Source organism: Xiphophorus couchianus, chromosome 18 (assembly GCF_001444195.1).
Source record: "Xiphophorus couchianus chromosome 18, X_couchianus-1.0, whole genome shotgun sequence".
NCBI classification, from domain to species: domain Eukaryota; kingdom Metazoa; phylum Chordata; class Actinopteri; order Cyprinodontiformes; family Poeciliidae; genus Xiphophorus; species Xiphophorus couchianus.
Window position 1 is genome coordinate 13,969,350 of NC_040245.1, and position 22,421 is coordinate 13,991,770.

At 36.7% G+C, this 22,421-nt stretch overlaps 1 protein-coding gene across 1 annotated transcript; it reads right to left on the reverse strand.

Moving 5' to 3' along the window:
* Nucleotides 1-1,099: 1,099 nt before the first annotated feature.
* On the reverse strand, nucleotides 1,100-7,983 carry rbm7 (RNA binding motif protein 7). The gene is made up of 5 exons (XM_027999647.1): nucleotides 7,771-7,983; nucleotides 7,344-7,506; nucleotides 6,174-6,246; nucleotides 2,164-2,257; nucleotides 1,100-2,076 (listed from the first exon to the last, which is right to left on the reverse strand). Exons 1-5 carry the CDS (start codon nucleotides 7,861-7,863, stop codon nucleotides 1,711-1,713), a joined length of 789 nt encoding a protein of 262 aa, XP_027855448.1. The 5' UTR covers nucleotides 7,864-7,983; the 3' UTR covers nucleotides 1,100-1,710.
* Nucleotides 7,984-22,421: the final 14,438 nt, after the last annotated feature.

Consider the following 22,421-nt stretch of genomic DNA (forward strand, 5'->3'; position numbering starts at 1 on the left):
TTTCCTCATGAGTATTTTGGTCAACAATTCAAGCTCAATTATCTGTGACAATGCATTAACCCCTTGGTACAGGAAGCACTGTTTGAAGGAATCCTGTCACTTGTTATCTGCGTTGCAAAGGCAGTGAGCGGATAGCTTTCCGGGGGTGTTTAGAAGTGGGATCATTTCAGGAGCCACGCTTCTATTCAGGTCCGAACAGCAGCGGCTGCCGAGTGGCCCCCTAATCTTATTCAGCCTTTCCAGGGCTGGAGACGCCATGTAGATCAACCAATTAGAAGAGTTATGCCACAGTCAGAAGCGTAATATGGATCTTCCTGGTAGGCCTACCGACACCGGAGAGAGGATACTCTCTATTGGAGCAATTTGGGAGTATCAGGATGCAATCGGATACTAGAGCAGATTAGAAGGAAGGTAGAGGGAAAACATACTACACAGCCTTTTGGAGTGTTGAAAGCGCATAAAAAAAGAAAAAGATTTTAATATTGAGACAGTAAAATGAAAACTGTCGGGCAGACTTCGTTCAGATTTGATTATCAGCTAGTTTTAAGCAACAGGTCTGAGGCAAAAGGCAGATTGCAACATGAAGCCCCATGTTTCCAAGTGTTGCTAAATTTGGGATGGGAGTGAAGCCAGACATTTTCCCCATCCGTAAACGCCCAAAACCTGTGCCATTTTTTAAAGCGTGTTGAGAAAAGTGGACGGGACACTGCTTAGGAAGAAATAAACCTGGCACTAACCCCGTGTTGTCAAGTTGAAAGAATGGGAGTCTGATTCACGTTAAGACTTGAAAGCATCATAAATAGAAAGGTCAAACGTTGGAGCTGATCATGTAGCTTGGTTATATTTAACTTCTTAATTGATTCAATAAATGGATGTGTGTGGCGCCACCTGTAGATTACTTCAGAACCCGCTGTACAAGCATATTAGTTACACTTGGTCCATTTATAGGTGCAGATAAGGCCATGTGTGCCTGCATTACAGCGTGTAAGCGTCAACATACAATATCCTCTTTATACACCATGAGCTGTAAATAGCCTTTATGAACAACAACAAAGACTCAAAGGCATGTGTTGAAGCCAGATGAATAACAATACAGCAGTCAAGTGAAAAGAGCTTTATAGAGAAAAGGTTCACTTTAAAACATGTTTTACAGATTGGTGTTTAAAAAAATAAAACCCACAGAAAAGTAAAATAAAGCCCCTTTTGCTGGAAAGAGCAAGGTTGATCTAAAAATTAAAAAAGTTGGTGCCCTGTGTTTGTTTCAATGTTGCTGGTGGAATTTATAGCTAAAGTTGATGTTCTTTTCAGCAAAAGTACCTGAAAATTTGTTTACATTGTTAGGAGCACCATTTAAGCACAATTGCATAACACAAATCTGTTATAAGTATCATACATTTTTGAAGTCATTTTTTATCCTTTTTGTCATTCAAGATTGTTGTAACTGCTTCTGCAACATTACAAACACTTTCAGAATGTCCAGAACAGCCGAGAACAAAACTGTCACATCAAAGAAAAATGTTCAAATTTAAAAAGACCTTTAAAAAGAGGCCTTAAAGGCATGAGTTATTAAATCCTCAAATTGGTGAGATCATTTACAAACGACCTGAGTATATACACAATGATTTTTAACCTAATTCAGATTTTCTTAAAAGAAATATCCACAAAAAATGTGAAGAACTGATTGTTTTTTTTCTTTCACAAAGATGTAACTCAGTAATGTCGCCATCTGTGAACGTACTCTTTGAGGCCACGATTGCCAGCCCGTTCATCACGACTGTTTCCACCTCGGCTGTTGTGGTGTCGGTTGCCACCACTCCTGTCATTCTGGTGGTGGTAGTTCTCCCGGCTGTGGCTGTGCTGCTGGTGACGACCAGAGCCGTGCTCATCCCCGTGGCGCTGGCTTCTCCCGCCGCTGTTCATCTGGGTTCGATCATGCCTGTAGTGATCGTCGTCCTGCTGCCTCAACTCCCCTCTGCCAGAATTCCCAGCAGCGGGCGACTGCTGGTGGAAAGATTTGGCAAAAGTGCCGTTAAGCAGCTCGAGCTGCTGCATATGGAGCTGCCACATGTTGTTCCTCTGTGGATGTAGAAAAGGACAGGTAGCAAGGCGTGAGTTTTTTTTGTTTTTTGAGTTTTTACTTTGTAGGCCAAGAAATAGTGTTACCATGGCATGCTTCGAGAGATGGTCAGGCGATGAAAATGACCTCTGCATTTGGTGTGGAGGCATGTATGGAGGAGAACTGAACTGGATTGGCATCCTGTAAGGGAATAAAAAAAAAATACATTGAAAAATGTTACATTTATTAAAAAGTTTGTACCAAAACCCTTGTTTCGCATATTTTCATTTACATCACCACCACTCTTAAACAGAAAAAATTTCAGTAGTGCACAAACGCAAGATTTACATGAAAGATATTTCAAACAAACTTTAGCTTCTTTATACAGAAAAGAACAACATTTCCCCTTAAGAGCAAGATCTTGGTGAGTGTTTGTACATTTGTATCGGTGAAGTTCAGTTTGGTCCACACTTACATCTACAATGGGTTATTCTTTTAAACTAATCAATACAAAGGATGAAAGCTTCACAATTTACACAACATGCTAAGTTATGTCTGTACACTGATTCTGTTTTCATTTCACCTTTGTAGCAAACAAATTTATTTTCTGCAAGTTCTGTGCTAGACGTAGTGGTTTCGAAAGAAAGTAAAAATGAAATAATTAAAATATTACCATTTATGAATCACAGAACATGTACCTAACTTTTAAGAAATTGTTTTTCTAAACTCATTAAGGTCCACCAAAGACCATGCTGTTTCTAAGAATTTGGTTAACGGGGGAAAGAAACACATTGACAAGTGGTCAGGAAAAAATACAAAATAAAATAAAAAATCAAGGGAAAACTTCCAAATGAATCAATACTTGACATATGTCTGCTGATATTTACTGAGAAAAATTTAAAATCTGTGCACACATTTTCCCCAGTAAAAGAAAGGAAATTGTTTAAATAGCAGAAAAAGAGGAAATTTATTATTTTAGCCTGCTATGTTTTTTATTTATCATAAAGGCTTCCAGAGTTATTGCTGAAAAACAGAATAAGTTGGAACAAATTAACCTGTAACTGAACTAACTGGAGTAACTAAAGCTAGTTAGTTACTTAAACTTGCTGTACTCTTTCAAAAAAAAAAAAAAATAAAATGCACACACTGCCAAGTACAGGGTACTGGTTGCATTGGTATGTATTTTTAGTTAGAAGCACAGCTACTAAATTTACATGCTTTTTTGCAGTATAACATATTTTAAAAAAGTCATTTTCATGACTTGCCATTCAAATTGACAGCAAAGATAATAATACGGATAACAGTGAATGTGAATGTCTGGTTTTACCTGAATTTTTTCACATAAAACTGCAAATAACATGGCAGTGTTTAAAGTATTAATTACAAGTATTGATATTAATCATCTGTTGCAGAACAAACTGTGATTTCTTCCCTTGTAATAAATAGACAAGAGTGGATATTTTTGGCTGTAAGCACATAAATAAAAAAAAAAAAATAAAATTCTAGTCAGTCTTTATCAAAGGTACAACATAGGTAATAGATGCAAGCGACTGAACACAAAGAGGAAGGAAGAAACTGTTCAATATGCGTACATGTCTATGTACTCATGTACTTATGACACATCAGCAGCGCTGGCTCAGTTACTGTTCCACTCTTAAGAGTGCAAAAAGGCAAGTATGATCAACGGGCCTGGATATGTTATTTCCTTGGCTATTCTATCGAGTCACTGGACTTAAGAAAGATATCACACATTGCACAGCATAACTACTAGAAATAAAAGGCGAAAGTGAGTACAGAAAGTTACTGTTTAATGTCCACCATAAATTTCTTGCAAAACGTTTTAGGATGTTTCTCAGTAGATCTCAGAACTCAAAGCATCTATGCAGTCAATTAATAATAATAAAAAAAAGATTAAAAGCAGAGTTTCTACAGGTTTCACCAACTCAAACTGATGATTTGATGTTCATGTGAAGAGCAAACTGTTTTCATAATTGTACATTTTGTTTTATGCAAACGACTCTGCAGTAGAGTTTAGATTTACAGCCTACGTCCAACCTTATATTCGGGCTGAAACTTGTCAAAACCGTATCCTTGATGTTCGGGCAGGTCTTCTGTGGTGCATTTTCAATAAGCCTACAATACATACAGCACAGTGAAAACTAAACAAAACAAGAATGCATGTTGTCCTTATTGTTGTATTAATCTATTTATTAAAGTCTAAATAGATGAGCATAGGTCTGTCACGATAAACTTTGTTGAACAATTAATTGTCTCAAAAATTATTGCAACAAACAATAATATTGTTTGAAGACCTTTTTACACTGATTTAATTGGAATGCATGTGATTTCCTGCCAAAGATAGATACACTTTATTTTCAAAAGAACACTTAACACTGGAACTGATAAACAAAATAAACAAAACAACCAAAAACAAAAATCAAATTGATTCTCCGTCTCCATTAACAAAAAATGTACTTAAAATCTAAACAACATAAAGCCAAAGTGGAAATAAATACTTCAACCAAAAGAGTGCAGATTATGAAGTCTGTATACTATATTGCCCTTCAGTAATCATTAGATTTAAATAGAAAAGATGGGCACATCCGGCTTCTTGATGCAATAGTTCACACTACATGATTTTTTGCCCCAATTTCCCCCTTACGACAATCTTAGAACGCTGGGCGTTCTAAGATTGTCGCTTGCGATTTCGTAGCCGATCATCCTGTAGTGTGTGGTGTGTTATGGTAGATCGTGAGGTCGGATCTAAATCAGGGGTTTTCCCCGACTGGGAGCATTAGCCTGTTGAATGTGACAGGTAGCCGATCAGAAAGCGCAGAATCCCCTCTGTGTTTTCTGAGGGGAAATTATGGTGGGGAATCCCAAACAGCTGCGCAACCCAAAGTCCAGCAGACATTGGAGAGGATATGTGGAAACAACATTAATGTTTATTCAACAATTTGTGCAAAAAATATGGAAATGACAAGGGGAGGAGTTGGAGCAAAATTGCTACCGCAGTTGATAAACCCGGTAACTTTTCAGCTGTTCGTTAACATGACATAAATAGGTTATAATGATTTTCATTCAGTCAGGACTGACACTAGCCACATGCATTGCAGGTACTGTAGATTGTAGTAAAGCATTGATTAATGGCTGGTTTTAAAATTAGTTAACTGAACTTGTAGCCATTATTTTGTGCCCATTGTTGGACACCACATGGCACGATCAAACCCTTATACCTAGGATTTCTGTCGGCTAATGTATGGTCTCTCATGTTTTGAAAATGGGCCGACAACTCTAAGATTGTGTAGTGAGAGCTTGGCCATACGCTAAAGAAATGAGGAAGAGAAGGGTCAGTGGAGAGCACCGGAGTTGAGCCTTTTTTCATTAGTGTCATCAACAGAAAAAGTAAAAGGCCAGAAGAAACGATAAAACCGATAATTAAAATGAAGTCAATAGTTTTACTTTATTGTGCGATTAATTGATTTATTGTTTATTGCGACAGGCCTAGATGAGTAGGTAATTTACTCTGATGAAGAAAGAAAGAATGTAAGGTGTACAAGTTAATTAGACTGGAACAAGCACAGCGGACTAGCCCTGCCCTGCTAAGCTCCCATCAATCACTCATCCCAAAAGATTTGCTATTGACTCGCCCTGTGGTTACAACATGTGACAAAATGGAGCTGGAAAATGTCAAACAAAAGCTAAAAATTAAAGAAGTTACACGACTAAACCAACAGAATGCAAAGTCAGAGGCCTGGAAGTATTTTAAACTGGTTCTTGGCTTCACTGAGTGCACCAAATGTGTTGCTTTTCACTCCTACGTCAGGTTTACTTTGGGCTGGAACGTCTAATTGAAGTCAATTAGTAGGGTTGGATAAAGCTCAGACACAATATCTATGGGCCTGGGCCTGGTCAGATTCTTTAGGCCCAGTCTAAACTTTACTCTGCAGGAGGAGACACCACAGTCCCCGGTGATCCTCTTAAGCATCCTCGCCTCCATCTTTAAATCAGGAGTACTTGCTGGTAATTTAACAACCAATGTATTAATTCCCTGTATTTGTTTTATTTTAATAAGAGGGGTGGGGGCATAATATATAGGGCACTTATGTATTCTTACCTTTGGCCATGAGGATTTGGGGTATTTGCAGGACTAGAATTCTGGGAGTTTCCTGGACTGCTATGACTGCTACCTATGAAAAAAAGTGTTTTTAAAAAAATGAAATGTTACATTCTAGGTTTATATTTTAGATTTATTCCAAAATGTTTTGTGCTGATTTATATTTAAGTAACAGAAAAAATAATCTGTATAACCTTCTGTGTATATTAGTTTAAAAAAAAAAATGTTTATGCTTACCAGTACCAACAACATATAATATGTTGCTAAACTTTGGTTATTAATTTGAGAAAAAAAGTTTTATTTACAGAGCATTACTTCTTACCATGCAGTGAAAATCTGCATAAAAATCACTTTAGCAGCGCTCTCATTCAGTAGGAGCATTAATGCAATTAGTGAACATCGTTTCAAGCATTCCTAGCCTAAATTTAATTCCCCCCATGTTAGAAGGCATAAAAGCCTCCTCAGGAGAGAGGCTTTAAGGGCAAAATTAAGAGATTAATCTCTGTTATGGAATATTAGCACACTAAAAATATCAGATTAATTATATGTTTTAACGCGCTCACATTGACAAGCCTAAAATATATCTATATATGACAAAATATTAGCACTTCTGCTGGTTTCTATTCATTTCAGGGACCTTTAAGGGTTTCCATTAATTAATTAATAAATGGGTACCAGCAATTTTGTCCATGAGTGTATGATATATTGAATAATTAAAAATGTTACATTGCATTTTGTATTATTATTTCTACAATAAATGAAACTGATGTTTCTTCTCCAATTTAGCAAATAGAAACAATTTTCATAATACTAATTGATCTAAAACAAGTTTATTTCAGACAGCGAGAAAAAAAAAAGCATTCTTACTAAGTGAATTTACACAAATGTACATATTTTTATTCATATGCACAGACATATGTTCTGGTAATATTGTAACATCCCATGTATCCTCACATCTCTGCGAAAATCAAAGATATTGAAATGTAACTATTTGCAATTTTTATTAACTAACTTAAAATGTAAAATCATTTTCTAAGCAAGATGTTTAAACTCCATCTATTGATAATGTAACTTGATGCAAATATCTATAGATTAATTCTAATTTGTTGTCACATTATTTACAATGACTGAGATGTTAAACGAATCTCTTAAAAACAACTGATTTCTCACCCGTTCTGAACTGGACTTGGATGGTTTTCCCATACAGCGATGTCCCATTTAGAAGTTGCATGGCATAAGGCGCGGACACCTCATGTTTATAAACTGCAAAGCCAAATGTCTTCTGTTTCCCATCCGAATCTTTAGGGATTTTAGTTCGGATGAGAGGTCCAGCCTGCAAACACAACCACTTTCTGTCACAAACAAGGCTGCAAAAACTTATAAATTTCACGCTAACAGAATAGCTTTAGTGTACAGAATAAAAATGTAAAAAAAAAAAAAAAAGAAGAAGAAAACTTAAAGAAAGCTTAAGATAAGATCATGTTCGTAAATTACAACTCTGGCCTGTCTGTCCTCAAACATTTTCTCGGGATTAGCATTAGCCTGCCGTTACAAACAAACAGGACATCTGCTAGCTTGTGGCTAACAACAGCAGCACCTGTAAAAACAGCTCGAACAGCAGTTCCTCCGTAACTCTGGTGTCTAAGTTTCTTATGAAGAGAGTGCGATCCGCTTCGTCTTCTATACCCATCGTATTTGAGGTGCTAGTGAAACTTTTTAGTGAAACAAAGAAACAAACACAGACACTAGCATGAAAAACACTGTGGCATTCAAAAGTAAGCACCTCTGTTTTCTTCTTCCTGAGCCTTCTTCATTACGGAAGCATTATTGCCACCAACTGGTAAGGAGTGTGGACAACATGACAAATAAAATAAAATAAAATAAAATAAAATAAAATAAAATAAAATAAAATAAAATAAAATAAAATAAAATAAAATAAAATAAAACAAAATACAATAAAATAAAATAAATATATTATTTTATTTATATATTATTCATATTTTAAGCATTACTTTTAATTTGTTCAGTTTAGAGTTTCAAGTGTTACTTGTTAAAACTGATTTTAGACGCACTCTTACATGTAGAGTTTAAAATAAACATATTTCCACTACGTCTTTCCACTGTTGATGTGAGAAGTTGCCATTCTGAAAGAAAAATCAGCCTTCCACATAATAAATTTGGGTATTCTGAATCGTTTTCATTTTTTCAGTGGGGAATCCGACTTCAGAGGGCGTTCCAGTTAATTTTTTCTAACTGGGAAGTTGGAATTTCCCAGTTCTGAGTACAACTACAAAGCAGCATAATCCATAATCAGTATCTGAGGGAGGATTCTCCCAGACACGCAGAACAAACTTAGAGAAACCTTAAATCCGTGGCTTCCATAGACTGTACTTACTCCACAGATGCAGGGGTATATGAAAGACTGCCACACCTGTTTAAAAGCAAAACAAATCAGTTATTATTAAATTTATTATTTATTAAGTGGAAGGCTGATTTTGAAAGCAAAATCATAAATGTGGTAATAAATGTGGGTATTCTGAATTGTTTTCATTTTTTTCAGTGGGGAATCTGACTTCAGAGGGCGTTCCAGTTAATTTTTCTGACTGGGAAGTTGGAATTTCCCAGTTCTGAGTACAACTAGAAACAGCATAATCCTTCCCTATACTACCCCTTGAGCCTAAAGCAAACCGACATGCATATACCACTGCTTAGTGCACTGGAGTGTGTAATGTAAAACCTGTGTGTCAACACACAATGTTTTAAAGGGACAGTATTATGTATTTTCCACGGACATAGTATCGGTTTATAGCAAAATTATTGTTGCTTTTAGTTGCTATTAAAAAAGCTCTATATATCAAATATGACTTAAAAGAAATTTGACTTCACAGTTTCACGCCCTGAAATTGGACCTTTATCAATTAACGAAGCTCTTGCTCTTTCCGATTCTTTGCCTTTTGCATGTCATCACAGCAACCTTTCTCTAATAATCCGTTCACAATATTTTTCCAGCATTTCGCCAAGAAGTTGGTTGCGTGATGAGCTCAGCATAATAGCAGTTCCACAATGTGTCTGCTGCTTGTCGGAAGGAGCTGAACGGGGGATTCCCAGAAATTGGACCATGAAATTTAGAGGTTGTCTTCTGCTGTCTGAGTGAAATCAAGGAACCCTGGCGGCTTAAAGGTGGGAGACAAAAAAGAGGAAATGGGCTTTAGTAGTAGATATGCTATGACAACTGAGTCTAACTTGACTGAGTCAAGTGGTTATTCTCTTTATAGTGGTTATTGTCTCTTTTTTAGCCATCACCTGTAAAGGGAATATACTGTGAATATCACATGTATCTAAAGCTTTCATATTAAAGCAGGTTTTATTTTTAAGTAAGCATTATTTCAAGACAGCAATTTCTCTGTTTAACCCTTCTGACATGGTTGCCCAACTATTTTTAATGACTTTGCCTTGGTGTTTTTCACTGAATAATTTTGGTGTTTCTTCATCTGTCCATTCATTCATCCATGTGAACTGTGACTAACTGTATTGTCTTGACAGCTTTTGAGTTTTGAATTAAGATGTAAGACTTAGCATTAGACACCTAAATTCATATGTTTAGTGAAATTAGGAACAACTAGGTGTGTGCTGTACATTTAACACACCTGGGCTGTAAATGAAAGGTTTACTGTGTAAGGTAGATTGCCATTTGGCTTATGAAAAAAAACAAAACAATTATTCAGAATTAGAATGTATTGTTTGTCACTGTAGACATGTATAATGAGAGTAAAAGGTGAATTAAAGGAGCTTTTCACACTGGATGATTTATATCGTCCAATCATTCCAAAGACGTTTGCAGCATTAATTTGCCCTATTCACGCTGCTTATCCCTCTTCTCTAATTGAAAAGGACATTTCAATTTCCAGAAATGTTACAAGACTGACAAAGGTTATAGTCCTTAAAAAAGATGAATCTGGATTCACACTGTTGTTCATGAGATCTTGAATTGCTAATTGTTTTGTGCTGTTTTAATGATTTTTAATGTACTCTCTTTACATGTAGAATCAATTTTTAACCCTGTTTTAACCGCTTCCCTATCCTTATATCTAGCTGTCACATTATTATTATTTTTTGTACTTTTTATTTTACCCTGATTGGGTCAGTTCCTTAAATTGTCCGGAACCAAGTGCCTCTAATGTCCGTGATGTGTCTGACTGTGGAGGTCGAGCGAGCAATTTTAGAGGCTTTGCTCTCATTGTTATCAGATGGATTCTCATGTTCTGTCCTCCATGTTAATTAGATCAATTTGTCTGGTAATGAATTTCCCCTTCATGCCTGAGAAACATCTTCACGGATTCTGCCATGGTTAGGTGGTATTGGGATTGCGGTGCGCGAGGTAATAGTAGATGCAAATTAGGCCACAGTGAGAATTGTGACTCATTTCCATATTTTCTGGTTTAATTTAATATGAAACATCAAAGTGAGGGGAATGCAACAGACATACACACTAAGAATCTACACCTCATGCTTATGACGTGTTTTACATGCAAGGCAGAGTTTTGATTGAATTTTTCATATGGCAGTAAACTCCTCAGTGTAAATGGTGGGCTTAGTTGTTAACACATGCTCTTCTGCATGTAAAGCTCCAATACAACAAGATGCTTATAGTTTAATATTATCAAAGGGAAGCAGTAAAACTCAACCATAAAATTCACACCTGTGTAGTACTGCAATGAAAACCCTTGAATCTATTTTTAGTTAATATATGGTTATTACTCCAAACAATTCCCTTACGTCATTATTATCCTTGATTTACAACTACAAGGAAGGTTTCATGGGAGCTGAAAGAGAGAGTAAAATGGAGGACGAAGCAGGCAGCGACATTAAGCATGCAAATATGTAATTGTTCTCTTATACTGTGAGAGCAGCGTGCAGTTTAAAGGATTACCAGTAGGTGGTAGCATTGATCCGCTGACAATGGTAACAGTTCAGGCAACACAAAAGGCTTTTTCTGTGAGATTTTTTTTCTGTGAGATCGATCCATCCATCCATCCATCCATCCATCCATCCATCCATCTGCTTATGAATAGAAACTGAAATGCTTATGAATTTTCTCCCTCTGCGTATCACCCACTGTCATGTCTTAGATGTTGTAAACAAACAGTTTTAGAAATAGCATCACTCCCATTATTTAAATAACTGTATGTATCCAGAATAGACTTCAATTTTTCTAGCAACATCTAATGAAAAGAAGCAGGACTAAGAAAATAGTTTTACACCACACAACTGTTGTGCCTCAGTGAAATTATCTACAAGATTTAATTCCTTGTTTTCATTGCTACTTTTTATGAGGAATAGAAGATATAACAGCACCTAAGCTGTGGTTGATCAATGAGTCACATTATGTATGTCATTAAAATTATTTTAAATCTCATTATTTTATACAGCAGATACATCCAGCCTTTGAAGCTCAATGTGCTGTAGAAAAGCAGGGAATTGCCTCTGTCTTAAGAGCCAAAGCACTGACAAGCACTCTATGCCTTTGAATCTACTTGAATCTATTGACTATTGTATATGAACAAAACCATTGTTCTAATTTACATTTAACATACCTGCTGCACTTAAATTTGGAACTTGTCTTTTCAGACACATAGATTTAGTGACACATAAATAAATGTGCCAGCTTGAGTTTGCAAGATTAGACTGTTGAACTTGCCATGGGGAAAACAGTGAAGAACCCCCAAATTAGGCCAAACCAGTTTCCTATTGGCTGGTATAATATGGGTGAGATTTTATGGTCACTTAGCCACACAAGACGAGAATAGTCAGGCTCAACACACACACTTGTACATATACTTTCTCATAGTATATACACACTTCCAATTATGACCTCCAGCCTACGGGTGTTTGGTCGTACTGCAAAGCCAACCCACTGGTGGCTCTTCGTTAACCCCAATCTTTCCTTCGGGCTCCATCATATACACACCCCACTGCATTTTCCTCCTTTTCATTAATATTCATAATTCATGTGGAATGAAGTGAATTGGGATCATTAAATGCGCATGAATATTTGTCGGATTAAAGTTTAATTATGCCATCCCTCTTTGGAAGCGTGATGTCATCATAGCAGCTTCCCATTCACTGCATCCAGCACAGCTTAATGGCCTGTGCTTTCCAAAGTGCTACTCTGTGCTCACCAGGCAGTCACCGCACCACCTACATGCACAATCTTATTTTACACCCCTTGAGTTGATATTTGATAGAACCAGTTGACAGGGATGGCATTTGAGTGGTTTATATTGTTTCAGTTCCAATATGGGGATCAATCATGCTTAATTTAGTGCAGCAGGAGAGCCACTTTTGTGATGGATGTCATTTATTATTTAGGACCATGGCCTTATATATAGCCTATAGGTTCTGGTTTAGATGGCTACTGGCATATGGATCACAGATTGCCACAGAAGTGTTAGGTTATACCAGGTGCATTTCAGTTTTATTTGAAAGATAATGAATTTACACCTTGTATATTGCTGCAGAAGAAAAGTTACTGCTTACATTTACAAACACAAACAAGTATTACCCATCTTTTCTGCAGAGAAAAACAATAAATTACAGTTAGTTTTCACTTTGCAATCAAACTTAAGTTGGGATTTGGAGAAAATATCTCCAAACATACACACAAACAGGTCTTTCTAAAAAGTATTCAGCATCTTACAGATTTCTTCTATTTTTGCTTCATTAAATGTTTTACATGATCAAATTAATTTTGTGTCAAAGATAATAGGAGTAGTTTTCAAATGCTGGCTTTATTTATTAATGAAAAAAAATGCTATTCAAATTTAACAATGACTCAGTATTACAGTTATATCTAATGGATATCATTGTTAGTGGAAGGAGTAGTCAGCAATCAAAAATCATGTTACTTTTTAAAGCTAACTATGCCATCACTGGTCACGACATGAGTAAAAAGGGCAACCAATTTTTCACAGCACTGTATGCAGTGAACAGCTCATCACTGGCATGATGCCACACCGTTTCACCACCCACTCAAGACAAATAGATTCAATAATCTAATGAAAGGTGCCCATGCACTTCTTTTCTGCACTGCTTTCCTTTTTTCCTTGCAACATGCTTTTTATCCAAATATCGTCATTGCATGTTAGTGCTGCCCTGATATGCTGTGACTGCTTCCCGCTTACAAAAACACACACACGCATGCATGCACACGCCTGCACACCCCCACGTACAGTAGTTTTTTCTATCTTCACAATGACTTTGTATTGACTTCCATTTATTTTTCATTCATTTCTATAGTCTATTCTTGATTCTTACCCTAAACCTATCCATTACCAGTGCATGCCTAACCCTAAACCTAACCTAACCCAAAAACAGCACTGTATGGGGTACAGGTTTGGGCCGCGATAAGAAGTAGTTGGTCCCCACAATGTGGTATGTGTTAGGAAAATGGTCCTTGCAATGTATCAAACACACACAAACGCATATTAGGAGAAAGATCTACCCTGTTGCTACAGTGCTGCAGTGCTGAGTAGCACTATAAGAAAAAGGGAGAGGAAAAGAGAGGGAGATATCTGGCAAGGACCCCACACCGCAAAAAATGGACTGCAGAAGGCCAAAAACGTCAAAATCAACCAGCTTATTACTCAACAGACCATAATAAGAGTATTAGCTGAAATATTTGAAGTTATTAATAATTGCATAAAATGAGCATCTGTTGCAGCAAATGAAAATAGGCGATGCTTGTTTTTCATCCAGTAATCACTCTACCCCCACTGCTCCCATTACCCTACCCCTGTGGCTGCTGCAAGAAGTGAGGTGTCAGCACATTTCAGACAGCTATAGGCTCACTTCATGCCTGCCTGTTGAGGTGCGGGCTATTGCCCTTTGCCAAAGGTACCTTATGGTGAGTGTTTTATTGCATTGGGAATCAAGAGGGAATAATTGTCCTGGAGGAGTAATTAAGAAATGGATTTTAACTGTACAATTCTTTGCAGCACAAATATCTAACTTCTTTAAATATATTCTGTGCAGGTCTTCTTTTTTCTGCCTTACCTCCTGCTGCTTTTTAAAGCCTCCAACACCTTTTGGAAAAGATAATGAGCTCTGTCAAGAAGCACAAAGAGACTGCTCCTTTTTGCTCCCCCATACCCCCTGCTCCAAAAGTAAGCTTTTGCCTTCTTCTCCTTTTCATTATAATCAACAACAGAGTGTCCCATATTCTTTGCTGCTGAGCAGAACATGCCCTCAGAGACAGTCAATATTGCAGCTTATAACCTATAACTCTAAGCTCCACCCCAGAAAGAAAAAGTTTTCCCTTTGAAGATTCTCATCACTATGGTAATCAGCTGATCAGAGGGTGTTATGCCAACTTCTTGTTATGCAAATATTTGATTTACATGCAAAACCTCTGGATTAAAAGTTTAATTTGTTCTTGAGTTTTTGCTTGGAGTCTGACTGTCATCAATAGCTTATTGCAGAGAGGAAATTTACCACTTATCATTTATTGGACAGGAAATTACAGTTAGATGAAGAAGATTTACTGACATAGTCTTATCACTAAATGTAGTAGTCACATTAGGAAAAAATAATCCTACAATGATTTGAAGTTTAAGTCTTTAAATGTATGGACATTTTTAAAGCAAACAGGTGATCTCCTCAGGTGTGAGAAGAGTTTTTTTTTTGCCAGAACAGGGAAGGTGGTACAAGCCAAATGATGGAAGAAAATGTTATGGGCAGTAAAATTCCTCCCTTTCCAGCATGACGAGAACTTTAAACACACAGTCACAGCTTGACAACAGAATACTTTCAAATCTGAATCTAATGGAGAATTTGTGTTAAGACTTGAAACTAATTCTCACAAATTAGTTTCATCCCATCCATCTGACTGAGCAAAAATGTTGCTTCTCTGGATGGATAAAGCTGGTAAGGGTATAGCCCCAAAGATTTGTGGCAATATCAAAACCAGATTTACATTTTTATTATGCACTACTTTGCATCTATCACAAAATATTCCAATTAAATTCATTGAAGTGTTTTGTTGAACCTTGAAAAACTGTGAAAAGTTCAAAGTATGTGAATACGCTGCAAAGCACGGTAATTTCTATTCGAATTGATCATTTATTGAAGAAGTTGTCTGAGGAGAGCTATAAAAGATAATTTCTCAGTCTAAATTTTTACAATAGCCATTTCAGTCCAGCGCCTGTCCTATTGAGAAAAAGGCACACAGCCAACCTTCATGCACACAGTAGGCTCTTTTGAGAGCTTAGAGTTGTTTTTTTTCCCTCCTTCGCCCCCAGCTTAGGCCCGTTATCATCACTGTCAGGGCAAAGCACATTACTTCAAACTCATGCAGGAGCTGCTTGAGGCTCACTGTGTTCCTCAGTGCAAAATAAGAGGAAGAAAAGTTCAAGAGGAGTTTGGCACATCCGGCAAGATGGGACCATGTCAAATTCACTGAAGGCTGTTCCAGGCATTTGGGTCTGTTGTTGTCACAACTAATATTGTGTGGTCGCTCTATCCTTGGCTTGTGGGTTTCTCTGTACAGAAATGTGCAGCCTTTGCCTTGACATGCAGTCTGTTTATTTAGAATGTCAGGGAATTGGAGACAAACTGTGAAGCTGCAACAGCAGATCTTGAAGGACAGGTTTTGTGTGGGTCTCTGTGAGATAATATCTCTATCTAACAGTCACTTAAATGCCGATGTTATGGATGAGTGTATTATTACTTATCATGACAGGTAATTTACTTTGGATTTTGAAAGCAGGGTGTGATAAAAAAAAGTATACAATAATTTTATGCAGAAATGTATTTATTTGCTTTTTACATTTTAGCAATGAATGCATTTCATTCATAATTATCCATGTGGACTACACAAATGAATGAGAAAAGCAAATATTTGAAATAATAAATTTTTCTTCAATTATCTATTTTGACTGTCCATTCAGGTTTCATGAAAAGCTATAATCCTTCAGGGGCCCTATGGGCACATGTCTATGGACCGACAGCTACAAAGAAAATGTCACAAAGGCAGAAAGAGCAAACTATAATTTCTTTGTATTAATCTTTTAAACAAAGTCAATGAGCATCTTACTTTCAGGATTTGATTGGGCAAGTACTCATGGATCCATATTTTAATTTAAGACTTTGCTATCACCATCAACAAAAGATCTTTGAATAATTTTGAGTTAATATGAGTTACAACCCAATTAATTTCCCTTTGGGATCAATAAAGAATTTTTGAATTTGACTTTGATCTGAATCCAAATGTTGAAAAAGTTAGCCTCTTAAAAAATCTGAGAAATGCTGAGTGTTAACTTAACTCCTTTGATTGAATACAAACTCTGCAGGAAAGCATCTGCTTAATACATCCTCTAATAGATTAAGATTTGGAACATGAACTTTGAACTACAAGATAGTAACTAAAAGTATTCATACAATAATATTTTCTTATAAAACTAAGCTAACTAAATGAAGGGAAAAAGTACCATTTTCTGGCGAACTAGGGTAGACTCGATGTGAACATAATGTTATCTAATTTCAGATGGAAGTCATTTTTAGGGAATTAAATACAATGCAATTGGTACCATTTTTTGCACACATCTTGCACCTGCAGCCAGCTTCATTTTTTCAGCGTTTACAAGGTAGATTGAAAAACTATGATAATTTTGAGTATTATTGAGTTTCTGGTTTTGTTCTTGTGGTTGAGGTGCTTATTTACCTATATTCTGCATATCTGCCTCCTGGGGGCATAATTTTTACAGAGTTTTGCAGTCGCCTGGAGGTAATCTTCTAATCCATCTCTTAGAACATGCAGAGATGGATTAGTCTAATAACCACTCAACACCCGATGGTCAACTGCACTGGTTAGATATCAAGTGTAATGCTAATCTTCTCTAATATGGAAGGATCCAATGTATTCCTGTGCTCCGACCAAAAAGATTTGATGAACTCGCCAGATCATGATTCAGACACTTTGAGCAACGTTTACATCATAAGCTTCAAACCCAAGAGCCCAACCCCAACCCTTCTGAAACACATTCAGATCCTTCACAAAACTTCCTGGGCAACATCTGAGTTCCCAAAGTCGTCTCCCAGAGATCCTTTGTCCTTAAATCCTTTGACTAGGCCAACCAAGTCCTGAGTACGTTTACTCAGGACATAGTATGTTTACTAAATATTTAACATATTTAAATTGTGTCTTCTCTGTGTAGTTAGAAAGACTAGTCAAATAAAAAATTTCAGATAGCCTTTCACAAGTCAACATGTACAAAAATGCAATTAAAATCTTTGTAAATAAATAATGGAAATTATTATTGGGGATGCACAATATATCAGTATTGACATCGGTGTAGGTCAATGTTAGTTATTTTTTTAACATAATCATCAGTTGGATTAGTGAAACTGGGCTGATACAAACAACCAATGTTTATTTCTATCTTGTTGCAGATTGTGCATGCGTTTCAGGAAGTGGAATTTTGGCGGCGAGGTTTGTGTTTGGTCATGTCACAGTGACAGTGATGCAACACATATCAAAAGACAAAAGGGCTGTTATATTCCATGGATTGGACCAGATAATTGAAGCATGCCTGTTGGCATGCATATGTTCCTCACTCCATCCCAGTTCTTGATATTCATGCTTTTTTTTGAGCTAGCAGTTTTGTAGGTTGCTTTTTCTACAAAATGATTTTTCTGTTAAAATGATCATTTATTTGTTTTTATTGTTACTGCGCAACACAAACCGCTTTTGTTGTGCTTTACATGACTACTCCATAAATATACACATACTCGTAAACACAGAGATAATATCAAATTTATTTGGACAAATTGCATTGATGTATAGAGGTCATATGCCTGGTAAAGATATCTTAGAAGCAAATTATGGTCAATTTGAGAACAAGACGGACATGCAAATGTCCATGTATGATTTCCATACAGTCACATATAAACTACTTTGTGAATATTACAAATTGTAAACTGAAAAACGTTCTTTAACATTATGCCCTTCAAAACCAGCATTGCCTATATCAATGTGTCAATGTTGGATGACCCAAATCTTAAAAGAATCAACACATTCTTCCAAAAATAGTATCCAAACTTCCATCTGCTCTATGTTCCACCCAGAGAAATCATATTTCATCAATCTTTCAGCCCTTTATTGACAGGATGTCCACATACATTTGTCTGACAGGCGTTGGGGCATGATAAAATATAAATTTTATATTTGCTGTCTGGTGTTCCTAGATGTGGGAACAAGTCCCTCTCCCCTCTGGCAACAAAAGGCAAAGGTTCACACTGTACAATTACGAGCAGATAATGTTAATGGCATGCTGAATAGCAGGAAACATATTGACGGCACTGGCTAATAACCCGTGTATGTACAGTGTAATGTGGGGACAAATTACAAGAAAGTCACTTTGCAATAATGGTTAAAAGAATGACCTAGTTGTCTGAGAGAAAATTTTCAGTCATTTATTCAGTTCTCAGAAAGGCAAATTTATATTCATACTATTGAAATGTCCTTGTCTCAGAAACCCAATCCCCACCAGCTCGCTCATTGTGATATTTCATCTAGAAACTGTGAAAAAGTTGAAAAATCCAGCCCATCCATGCCTCTGCACTGAAGCAAAAAAAGTGTTGTTGCATCACAGAATATCCAAACTCAAATTTATATTTCACTGAACAAGGAAGCTGTCATTTAATTTGAAGAGTTAAAACATATGAGGCCACATTAAAATGGATGAAAATGAACAAAAACATTGCTAAACGTAGATACCAAGAATCAATTTTCATACTTTGCATAAATCATCAAATTGACAACCTTGCACAAACTTTTAGATGTGGTGCAGCACTTACTTGCTGGTTTGGTGCATTCTATTAAGAATCTGTCTGGAAAGTATATGAATTATGAGCATCTATCCCTGCAGCAAGTGCAAAAATCATGCCATCAAGTGTTACTACAGCTGTGAGTATAGATGAGAATCTTATGCATTAGGAAAATCTTATATAGTATTCATAAACAAGTGATACTGCATGTTAATCTTGTGACCATGGCTTTACAAAATACTGTAGGCAAGTATAGAGGTATGCCAATTAATAAGGAGATCGTAATTTCTTTTACTTTATTTTAGTAATTCAGTTCAAAAGATGAAAGTTATTTATTACATATTCTCATTGCACAGAGATGAAATAGTTTACAGTTAATGAAAGCCTAAAACCTAGTCTCTTAGAAAATATTTATATTTTATAAGATGAATAAAACAGATCTTTACAATAAAAAAAGCAGTTTATAACCTACATATTTCAGGGAAAACTGCTGATTTAACTCTTAGCAGACCTTCATAGGTGCAGTCAACACTTCTGGGGTGGACTGACAAACCTGCCTACCAGGGATTTCCCAGGTGGGTTAGGGGCTGGTGAGTTAAGCTGTCCTGTCAAATGCCTTCTCCATCTCTCCTCCTTTCTCAGGACAGAGTGGACCTGTTAACACATGAACGAGCAGTACAGGTCCAGTCGGCTGACAATAAAGAAGTCGTCTCATAAAGCTCGGCCTACGAAAACAAATAGCCTCATTAAAAACGCAACAGTAACTTGAGTAACTTGTCCTACCAGTGCAACATAAATTAAATCTCCCCATTTGTCTCTTGCATCCAGCTGAGAGATGCAGAGTGACTCCAGCTCATCATATAATTTCTCCTGGCAGTCACTGACACTATAAGCAACATTAAATAGGTTTGCATTAACAGTAGAAGATGGAGTAGGAAAAGCAAACTACAAAATATAAAGATGAAGCTAAAATGTAGAGCGATAAAATAAAGCCCTGCATTAACAAACGTTAAAAAAAATCGGAGCTGTTTGGTGGTCCTTTCTCTAGTTCTGGGGTAGACCAGACATGAGAGGTCAGATGAGAGTGCTTGCTGAAGCTTAGGCAAGGTTAAAATTGTTTTATTTCTCTAACTTTAAAATGTTTTTGTTGTTTTGGCTGTCATACATTGTTTTTACAAGCCTTTAACAATACTAATTTCTTGCATAGGCCTTAGCTAATGATGACCCAGGTAAGGCAATAAACAATCAGACTGAATGTTATAGTTTGCCCATTCTCTCAGAACACATCAAGCTGGGGTTAAGGCACCTTTTTGTTATCTCTATGTGTTTTGTGACAGGACCAATGCGGCAGTGCACCTCTGCACCAAAAAAAATGACACCGGAATCATTTCCAAGTAGAAGAATCAAAAGGTAAGACTTTTAAAAAAGAAACATTTACTCAATTACCAACAGGATTACAGAACTGAGTTTTTCTGGCATTATTGTTTTGGAAAGTATGGTATAAAAAGACTAGCTCTGCACAAAAATTGCCTTGTGACTTAGCTCAGAGGCAACTCATTTCCGTCGGTTTATAATGAAGATGTTCTATGAAAGTGGCTGATGATGATTTAGGGAGCTATGTCATCTGCTGGTGTTGGCCCACTGTGTTTCATCAAGCATTGCATGCTTTCCTCTGCTGACAAGCTTAATAGAGATGCTGGTTTCATTTTCCAGGAGTACCTGACACCTGCCCACACTGCCATGACCTTGGTATCACTGTGCTTCATTGGGCAGCAAACTGCCCTGCTTTAAACTCCTTAGAGAATATGCGGGGTGTTGTAAGAGGAAGATAAAAGACACCAGTACCAAACATGTAGATGAGCTCAAGGCCGCTGTTAAAGCAACCTGCTCTTCCTTAAGACCTCAGCAGTAACAGAGGTGGATCAACTCCACCTTACGCTGCACTGATGCAGTAACTCATGCTAAAGAGGCCCCAATAAAGTACTGGGTGCAAACATCATTCAGGGTGTGGACATACTTTTCAACATTTTTTAATTAAAAATTAAACTTCTGTATAAAATTAGCAGAGACACTTGCAAACACTCTTTATTTAGGAAAGTATATAACACATGGTGTTAGTTCATTTCTGAATTTAAATGACAAAAAACTAAACATTTTCAGCATATTTTTAATAAGTAATATGAACCCGGGGTGACTGTGACTCAGCTGGAGAAGTAGTCTTTCAATCTGAAAGTTGAGGGTTCATGACAAGTTTCAGTATGTGCACTTTTGTGCATGCATGTTAGTTTTGTCTAGTGGGTCCTGTTGTATGTGCAACTGGGTGAATGTGGCTCTAGTGTAAAGAGCTTTGAGTGATCAAAAGCACTATAGAAAAGCGCTATACTGTATTATGTTTTTCAAGGAGGAGGATGTGCAGGAGTCTTGACATGGCTCAATAGACTATTGAGGAATTAAGACGAGATGCATATTACTGAGTAAAACTGAAATTGAACACCGTCAAATAGATACGGTAAAAAACATTAAATGATGAAGAGCTATTCCAAAATCAAATTTTTCTACATCAATTGGATCAGTAAAGTGACAAAATGAGGGTCTGAAGTGACTAAATCACATAAAAAAAAAAAAAAAAACTTGCAGAGAATGCGGCACTTATGAAGATATATGACTTCATTAATTGGCGATATGGGTGATACAAGAGGTTGACAGAATCACCATTCTAGAAGCAACACTCTCTTTTGTTATGACCTCTTCTCCGAAGGTTTTAATTCTACTTTGATGCACAGACAAGATAAATTAGCTGCATAGGTCAAAGACCACCTGCATTGAAATCAGTATTGCAGTCTTCTACATAGCCACAAAGGTAAATACAATAGAAGGAATATAGGATTATAAACACTGAACTGAAAATCTTACAGAAAACAAGAACCATGTAGTATCAATGTGTAAAATTCATAATAATAAACTAGAACCAATTTTCCACTCTATGAATATCCTTTGTACATGCTCAATATTGGTAGAAAGGCAACATCTTTAACTTGTTCACCCTGCAAAGCCTCGCTCTATAGGCAGTCTTCTTATTATCTTATTTTAATAATTTCCATCTGTCTAATGAGGACCCAGAGGCACACTTGTTTGTATTGTTGGGTTTCATCACTTGGTTAAATGTTAATTGACTTTTTTTCCATTTCACTTGTGCTGTGTTAATGTCTCACTCAAAAGATTTCCCTCAAATTAGCTTTAAGGGTCTCTGCAGGTGTCACAGCTCCATTCAAGGCATTGGGTTGTGTGGGTGCATGTGTGTGTGTGTGTGTGTGTGTGTGTGTGTGTGTGTGCTTGTTGTTGAGCCATGTTTCATCACGTAATTAGCCGTCTGCTGGATTTGGAAGGAGGTATGAGACTGGTCCACTGATTATCATGGAAATGCAA

Bases quoted from the DNA above. Each gene is read 5' to 3' on its own strand.
- rbm7 (XM_027999647.1), bottom strand. From the start codon at position 7,863: ATGGGTATAGAAGACGAAGCGGATCGCACTCTCTTCATAAGAAACTTA. The intron at 2,258-6,173 runs GTAAGAATACAT...ATTCCCTTACAG, and splicing joins CCAAATCCTCATGGCCAAAG to GATGCCAATCCAGTTCAGTT. The intron at 2,077-2,163 runs GTAACACTATTT...CTACATCCACAG, and splicing joins ATCTCTCGAAGCATGCCATG to AGGAACAACATGTGGCAGCT.